The following is an 8683-nucleotide window of genomic DNA, read 5'->3' as shown; positions in this document are numbered from 1 at the left end:
GTATAGCTGGGTCTTGAATTAGATTGATTCCCAATTTTCTGAGAAATTGCCATACTGAACTTGAGAACTGCCTCTGCCTCCCATGTACATGGAATGACTTGAACTCATGCCTTCCTTTAGGTAATATTTCATCTGCTGTTTATGAATATCAAAATTAAACTACAAGGGCTGGAGAGTGGTTAAGGACACTGGCTGCTCTTCCAGAGGTCCTGAGTTCAATGGTGGCTCACAACCATCTGTAATGATATCTGGTGCCCTCTTCTGGCATGCAGGCAGAACACTGTATACATAATAAATAAACCTTAAAAAAAAAAAAAAAAAAGCTAGCCAGGAAGTGGTGGCGCATGTCTTTAATCCCAGCATAGCCAGGAGGATCTCTGTTAGTTAGAGGCCAGCCTGATCTACAGAGTGAGTCCCAGGACAGGCTCCAAAGGTACACAGAAAAACCCTGTCTTGAAAAAAAAAACCCAAAACCCTAAATAAATAATAAAATAAAATAAAACCCTGGAGCCTGATATTGGGGTAACTTCTGAAAGATCAGAGAGACAAAGGAAAAAGCCACTGCTATGTCTCACCTCGTCAACTCCACAAATCCTCTGACTAAAATCCTCTGAGTCCTCACCCGAAAGGCTCCAGCCAAAAAAAACTCTAGCTGAAAGGGATGCCTCTGTGGAAAAGCCTTTAGTTCCTGTCTCCTCACACCTTATATTCCTTTCTCCACCCAGCCATCACCTCCTGTCTCAACCTTCCTAATCCGGGGATTAAAGATGTGTGACTTCCAAATATTGGGATTAAAGGTGTGTGCCACCACTGCCTGCCTTCTATGTTTAATCTAGTGGCTTGTTCTGTTCTTTGATCTTCAGGCAAGTTTTATTAGGGTACACAGCATATCACCACAAGTTTCCATAGTGCTTTGGATAACATCTGAATCTTTACCATTCATGATCTTGATATTCACTGTGATATTCACTCAGACAAGAGAAAAATAATTGGCTTCAAAATAATGCAAAGTCAGAATTGACAAATGGAGTTGGCAAGATGACTAGCTGGTAATGCACTTGCTGCCAAGCCTGATGACCTGTGTTATATCCCAAGAATCCACATGATAGAAAAAGAGAAGCAGGCCCAGGGCATGGTGGCACATGCCTTTGATCCCAGCACTCCCAGCACTCGGGAGGCAGAGGCAGGTGGATCTCTGTGAGTTTGAGGCCAGCCTGGTCTACAGAGCAAGTTCTAGGACATACAGGGCTGTTATACAGATATCTTAGGATTTCTATTGCTCTGAAGAGACACCATGACCATGGCAACTCTTATAAAGGAAAATATTTAATTGGGGTGACTCACAATTCAGAGGTTCAGTCCATTATCATTATGGTGGACCATGGTGGCATGCAGACAGAGATGGTGCTGGACAGATAGCTGCTGCATGTTGATATGCAGGCAACAGGAAGTACACTGAGACACTGGGTGGTATCTTGAGCATATATGAGATCTCAAGCTTGCCTCTACAGTGACACACTTCCTCCAACAAGACCACACCTACTCCAACAAAGCCACACCTAATAGTGCCACTCCCTTTGGGTTTATGAGGGCCAGTTACATTCAAACTACCACAACAGATAAACCCTGCCTGGGGGAAGGGAGGGGAGGTAAAGAGAGAGAGAAAAGGAAAGAGAGAGAGAGAGAGAGAAAAGGAAAGAGAGAGAGAGAGAGAGAGAAGAGAGAGTCAATAAAAAAAATCATGGATAAGTGTTTGTACTAATGATATGACAGCATGTCAAATCAACCCAGATTTGTGACAGAGTCTCATGTAGCCCAGACTGGTCTTGAATTTACTAAGTATCCAAAGATGGCCTTGAACTTTTGATTTTCCTGTCTCTGCCTCCTCAGTTCTGAGATTTCAGATGTGCACTGCCACTACACCCAACTTTGATCCTGAATTTTAAGTCACAGTTTGTGTGTGTGTGTGTGTGTGTGTGTGTGTGTGTGTACGTGCACATGCACAAGTGTGCATATTTTGTTTATACATTAAAAACTTTTGTTGGCTGTAATATGAAGCTGATCCTTCCCAAATAGGAGAATCTTTTCAATACTACTATCTTCCTTCAGCCTGTCTCCTATCTGGTGCCTTCTCCATTAAATTCTCAAATTAAATGTCTCCCTCCTCAAAGAGACCTTTATAATCCAGTCCATCTATACTAGCTCCTCCAGCACAGGTTAGGTGCTGTTGCCTTTTTTCCTTTGTAACCCCGTGGGTGCCATTGTAGCTACTTTGTTCGGTACTGTGATAGCTTTTAATACACTCCCTTGAGCAGGAAACACATGTATCATTATCTAAGGCCTCCTGGACAGCTGCCCCACTTAGGCTTCCAGACACTGAATCAATGCCCACATGAGATGCATGCGTATAACCCCAGTACTCGAAATGGCTAGTCAGAGGTTCAGGCTAGCCTTGTCAAAAAAATAAAGAAAGAGAGAGGGAGGGAGGGAGGGAGGGAGGGAGGAAGGAAGGAAGGAAGGAAGGAAGGAAGGAAGGAAGGAAGGAAGGAAGGAAGGAAGGCCTTGTCAAAAAAAGGAAGGAAGGAAAAGAGAGAGAGAGAGAGAAAGCCACAGGATCTGTAACTAAGTGAGAACTTAACATGGGGGGCGGGGGTCAGGAAGGCTGAAACAGGCTCTCAGGTTAGTAGTAGCCCAGGCTGGCTCAGTCCTCTTGTCTCCATCTTCTCTGTGTAGGGATTATAGGGATGTGCCATCGCACTCGTGTGACATACCCTGTTAACTTGAGAGCAGAGGGAACCGAAAACTGCCTCAAACCGAATATAAAGAACAAAATAGTGGCCGGGCAGTGGTGCTGCAAGCCTTGGGAGGCAGAGGCAGGCGGATCTCTGAGTTCGAGCCCAGCCTGGTCTACAGAGCGGGTTCCAGGACAGTCAGAGCTACACAGAGAAACCCCGTCTGGGAAAAAAGAAAAGAACTAAGCGGAGCGGTAGGCTTGTGACTCTCCCAAGTCTGGACTCTTCTTTCACACCTTCCCGCCTCCCTGACCATAATGGTCCACAGCTTGGTGCTTAAAATGGAGGTGGTGGGGCCGGAGCGTCAAGCGGCTCCCTCTGAATAAATACGGCTCGGGCGGAGGAGGCACGGCGGGAGCTTCTTCGCGAAGGGGCGTGGCCTCTGGGGGTGTTTCCCGGGGCGGGGTGGAGTATTCAAGAGGGAAGGCCGAGGAGCCCCGGCCGCTTGCTCTCCGCGAGGGGGCGGAGCCTCCTCCCGCGGGGGCTCCTGGGAGGGCAGGAGAGCCCCAGCTGCTTGGTATTCATGAGGGGGCGGGGCCTCCTCCCGCGGGGGCTCCTGGGAGGGCAGGAGAGCCCCAGCTGCTTGGTATTCATGAGGGGGCGGAGCCTCCCCCGCGGGGGCTCCTGGGAGAATTCTAAAATAGACTTGAGGCGCGGGGGGCGCCCGAGAGCCGAGGACGCAGCTCCGGAGCGGGGCGGAGCGGAGCGGGGCGGAGCGGAGCCTGCCCCGGTCTCTGGCGGGAAAACCCTGAGGAGATTTCCTCTCTTAAGGGCTGTGAGGGCTGAGGATGGGGGCTCACGACGACTGAGTCCCACTGCCCTGGCACACTGTAGCCGGAAAACTGTCGAAGTCTGTGGTAAAGGTGTTTTCTTCTCCCCGGTCCTTTCTGGTGGAGGTGGTGCCGGCGTCTGCCACGGCCCCTCACGCCCGCTTTGGAGACGTTTGGGGCTGGCACCGGAACGTTCCACCAAACCCCGCGGTGTGCTCCGGAGGGGCCGCGGCGGCGGGCGTCCAGGCCCGAGACCCTCCCACCATGGTGGGTGGGACGAGCTGGCCTGCCCCGCCGCTCGCTCGAAGGCTGAGCCGGGCAGGAGGTCCCCGAGTTCGACGCCAGCCGTCCCGAAGGGGGACTGTTCCTGTCCTGCGGGTTTGGGAGCGACGAGGAAGCCCGAAAGGGCTTGGTGGGCAGCGTCAGTATTTTCAGCAACCCTGCCCTCCTCCACCTCTAAACCGGGTCGGAGCGGGCGTGGGGGTGGGGAGAGAGTAAGATTTAAGGTTTGGGGTTTTTTGGTCTTCGAGAAAGGGTTTCTCAGTGTGGCCCAGGCTGCCCTGGAACTCACTGTGTAGCCCAGGCTGGCCTCGAACTCGGAGATCCGCCTGCCTCTGCCTCCCGAGTGCTGGGACTAAAGGCGTGCGCCACCACCATCTGGTTGAGACTTGAGTTTTGAAGTCACTGGGGCCAGTTATTTTCAGTCCTTCAGAGATTTAAGTTAAAATTTATATATCCACGTGTGTCTACACCCTTAGTGGATGGTAAAGACCCTTGGGAGGAGGTGGTCAATGAGTGTCTGAAGGGTCCACGAACCCCACCCTAGCCTTACTAGCCTTACTAGGGTAGAATTTACATTTTATTATAGTGAAAATACTTTAAAATTCTGTTAAAAGTTAAAATTCATATGGGCGGTGGTGACACACCCCTTTAGTCCCAGCACTCGGGAGGCAGAGGCAGGGGGATTTCTGTGAGTTTGAGGCCAGCCTGGGCTACAGAGTGAAATCGAGGTAAGATGTGGCTACCTAGAGAAACTAGGTTTTTCTGCCTTGGAAAACAAAACAAACCAAAAAAGTTAAATTTAAAAACAGCTTTGTTGATTAATCCAGTCAGAATTCTTCCCCGTGGAATTTCATGAAGATGCTAAAATACATATTCTTATAGAAAAACATATATTGGCATATAATTAAATTGTAATAAGATTACAATATAGTATGAATACTTACCTTTAAAAATACATAAATTATTAAATTTTCATTTTCACAATAATATAAACACCAAATGTAATCTTTCATTTATCTATATTTTATAAGCATGGACATGTTATATGATTTTATTATTTCTACAATTACTAATTTAAAATTTCACTGAATGTGAAGTAAAATATAATTACAGTCCTTTTGTTCTGGGGTTTTTTGTTTGTTTTTTGTTGTTTTGGTTTTTTGAGACAGGGTTTCTCTGTAGCTTTGTTGCCTGTCCTGGAACTCGCTTTGCAGACCAGGCTGGCCTCGAACTCACAGAGGTCCACCTGCCTCTGCCTCCCGAGTGCTGGGATTACAGGCGTGCGCCACCACCGCCCGGCCACTGCCAGTTTTAATCTGTTAGAGGGGATACATTCAAATTGCACTAAATATCTCTTTTCTTTGCTTTTATTGTTTGTAACAGAAGACTGTCAATACTCAGTTTAAAATATATAAAAACGTTCCTACAAATATTTAAAGCTACATTAATACTTTGGTATTTTTAGTCTACTAAAATTGTAAAAGTAAGTCAGGCCTGATGGTTCATACCTTTAATCGCAGCACTCAGGAGGCAGAGACAGGTGGATCTCTGTGAGGTCAAGGCTAGCCTGATCTACTCAGAGGGTTCCAGGACAGCCAGTGCTAAGAGAGAGAGACCCTCTCTGAAAAAAAAAACTAAATGAAATATACTGATGATAGATGCTACATTATAGGGCTTTGTTTGTTGTTTTTATTTTGTAAGACTGAGATTAAGCCCAGGGGCTGAAATACTCGGTGATTAGTCTGTCAGTGAGCTGCACTCCATCCCTCATAGGTATTGAGTGTATGTATGTATATATATATATATATAAAATTATTTTTTTAATGTGGAGCTGAGGATCGAACCCAGGGCACTGAGCTAAATCCCCAACCCCTTGAGTATATTTTGTGCTGCAATGTATTTTGTGTCAATTTTTTTTCTCTTTCCTCCCCCACCATGTTCTTTCATAGTTATCAAAAATTCATATTGGACAGTGAATTCAGGTTGCAAAAAGATTTCTTTTATATTAGACTATAAGTCTGCCCACAAGTTAAACTATATTAAATCTTTTACCACTTTCCTATCTTGCTTTTTTCTTTTCTTAGAATTTATTTCTTTTCTTAGAAATTATTTATTGTTTCATTTCTTTCTTTTTTTGTTTGTTTTTCACACAGGGGCTCAATAACCCTGCCTGTCCTTGAACTTGTGATCCTTTAGCTTCTGCCACTGGAATTACAAACATGTACCCCCCACATCTAGTTTTAAATGCTTATTTTCTTACTACAAGTCATATTCTACCTAAAAATAGATAGGATGCCAAAAGATGTTAAGGATTTAAGAAGTTTTTCAAATGATGCTGAGATGGATAAGTAGACTCCTGATGGGTGTGCCAATCTACGCATCATAGTAAATATTTTGTAATGTGGAAAGACAGGTGTTGCCCATCAAAGTGTGCACCTTGGGCTGGGACTGTACCTCACTTGGTGGAGTGCTTATCTGGCATGCCTGGGTTTGATCATCATCTCAAGAGGGGGGAAAAAGAACAGAAAGTGTGACTCTTAACTTAAAAAGAAACAACTTCATTGCCTTAATTTTTTTCTTTGTGTCTTGTGCTTTATTTTTCTAACCAGGATAAATCCATGAGATAAGAAAAGATGGCGTCCAGAGTAAATACCAGTTTCACTCTGATACCCAACCAGAAATGTAAACAACGTACTAACCATCAACCCAGCTATTTTTGCAACACCCCAAATTTAGATCTTCAACTCTTATCTACGCTTGGAAATTTTAAGGTCTTACCATTGGAAATATTCCACATAATTTTAAGATATTTGTCAGGTGAGGTTTGGGGGAATAGAAGTATGTTATTTAAGATATTAGAATATTATAATTTTCCCCAAGTATTAGTTTGTTCTCTTTATTCAGCTATGTTAGTACCATTCAGGAATGTTGATAACATTCATAATGAGTTTATTTTCTTTCTTTTTAAAAATAATTTATTTAACTTTATGTAAATTGAGAGTGTCAGGACCCCTTGACCTGGAGTTACAGACAGTTGTGAGCTGCCATGTGGGTGCTTGGGATTGAACCTAGGACCTCTGGAAGAGCAGCCAGTGCTCTTAACCTCTGAGCCATCTCTCCAGCCCGAGTTTATTTTCTAAGGGTCCACCAAACACTTCTCTGTGTTTTAGCTAAGACTGAGTGTAAAGTTCCATTCTTGCTCCCTCTCCTCTGTCTCTTTTCCTCAGAAAAGTTTACTTAGGAGACTACAAAAGGCAGCTGGCTTGACAGTACCATGAGGACTGCCCACAATAATGTTCAATTTTTTTTCCTTTCTTTCGGAGCTGAGGACCGAACCCAGGGCCTTGTGGTTGCTAGGCAAGTGCTCTACCACTGAGCTAAATCCCCAACCCAATGTTCAAAGTTTGTAAAGAAATTGTAGGCAGGATACAGCATACACCTATAATTTCAGCACCAAGGATGCTAAGGCAAGATCACAAATATCAGGCCAGCCTGGGCTACATAACAAGATCCTGTTAAAAACAAACAAACAAAGAAAAACCTTGCAGGCCATGGTGGTACATGCCTTAAATCCCAGCACTTGGGAGGCAAAAGCAAGAGTATCTCTTTGAATGCCAGGCCATCCTGGTCTGCATAGCAAGCTTCAGGACAGATGAGAGTGCATAGAGTGATCCACACTCAAAAAAAAAAAAAAATCAACAGCCAGCAGGTAGTGCACACACCTTTAAACACCTTTAAATGAAGCACTTAAAGGCAGAGGCAAGCCTGGTATACAGAACGAGTTCCAGGGCTACACAGAGAGACCCTGTTTCAAGAAAAACAATAAAACAACATCAACAAAATCCACCAAAACCTAGAACAACTACTATCACCTCTAAATTATCTGAATAGTAATAATATGATAGCTTGATATTTCCCACCATGTTTCTGTTGAGAACTAGATTTAAGACAGTATTAAGATCTTTTTAAGCACTAGGTTTGTTGTTTTTGTTTTTTTGAAACAGGCTATCTTAGAACTTACTCTACAACTCAGGCTGGCTTCCAACACCTGGCAATTTGCCTCCCTCAGCCTCCCAAGTGCTGAAATTACAGCTGTGAGTCAACACACCTGGCACTAGGTTTTTTTAGTTTGTAAGTTAATAGACTATACTAGTGGTGATGCTTTTATATTTAAGTCATTTGTATTATTAGTGAGTTAACGTAAGTTAATAGAGTATACTAACAATGATTTAAATCATTTGCACCCATATTTTATATAAATTTATTTCTTTTTTTGTTTTGGTCTTGTTTTAAATTTATTTATTTTTTTGATAGTGAAGGATATTGGCATGTTAAGCATGGTATCCAAAACAGTCAGCCAGCACATAATTAATTATATCTCAACCTCATCTGGAAGTAGAAGACTTTTAATACAGAACTTTCATAACCTTGATCTGTCTGGCACAAAAGAAGAAACTCATCTACTAGATCACTACAGAGCTCTAGGTAATTTATAAAATGCAAACTGCAACAAAAAACATCCTAACTGTTTTGTTATATAATTCTGTAAGGCTAGTGACTTCTAGACTATTTCCTGGAGATTTTCTTTTTTTCTATGGTATTATTTATTTATTTATTGGTTTTTTTGATACAAGGTTTCTCTGTGTAGCTTTGGGCCTTTCCTGGAACTCGCTTTGTAGACCAGGCTAGCCTCAAACTCACAGAAATCCGCCCGGCTCTGCCTCCCCAGAGCTGGTGCTGGGATTAAAGGTGCGCCACCACCGCTCGGCCAATGTAAAGATCTTAACAGTAGTCCTGCTAAAGATGAAAGCTGACAGGCGGTGATGGCACACCCCTTTA

The 8683-nt window shown here is 44.0% G+C and overlaps 1 protein-coding gene across 3 annotated transcripts in view; it reads left to right on the top strand.

Moving 5' to 3' along the window:
- The first annotated feature begins 3482 nt into the window (after positions 1-3482).
- Fbxo47 (F-box protein 47) overlaps positions 3483-8683 on the top strand; it is a 29008-nt gene continuing 23807 nt past the window's right edge. For 2 of the 3 annotated variants that reach the window (XM_036196904.1, XM_036196902.1), the window contains exons 1-3: positions 3483-3649; positions 6454-6661; positions 8159-8329. In XM_036196904.1, coding sequence (XP_036052797.1) covers positions 6478-6661; positions 8159-8329 — 355 coding nt within the window. In that variant the 5' untranslated portion in view covers positions 3483-3649; positions 6454-6477. Of the gene's footprint in view, positions 3656-6453; positions 6662-8158; positions 8330-8683 lie in introns of all 3 variants that reach the window. The other variant, XM_036196903.1, reaches the window with a different exon arrangement.

The sequence above is a fragment of the Onychomys torridus genome, chromosome 8 (assembly GCF_903995425.1).
Source record: "Onychomys torridus chromosome 8, mOncTor1.1, whole genome shotgun sequence".
NCBI lineage: Eukaryota > Metazoa > Chordata > Mammalia > Rodentia > Cricetidae > Onychomys > Onychomys torridus.
The sequence above is the reverse complement of the archived record's forward strand: the minus strand, read 5'-3'. Positions and strand labels throughout refer to the sequence as shown.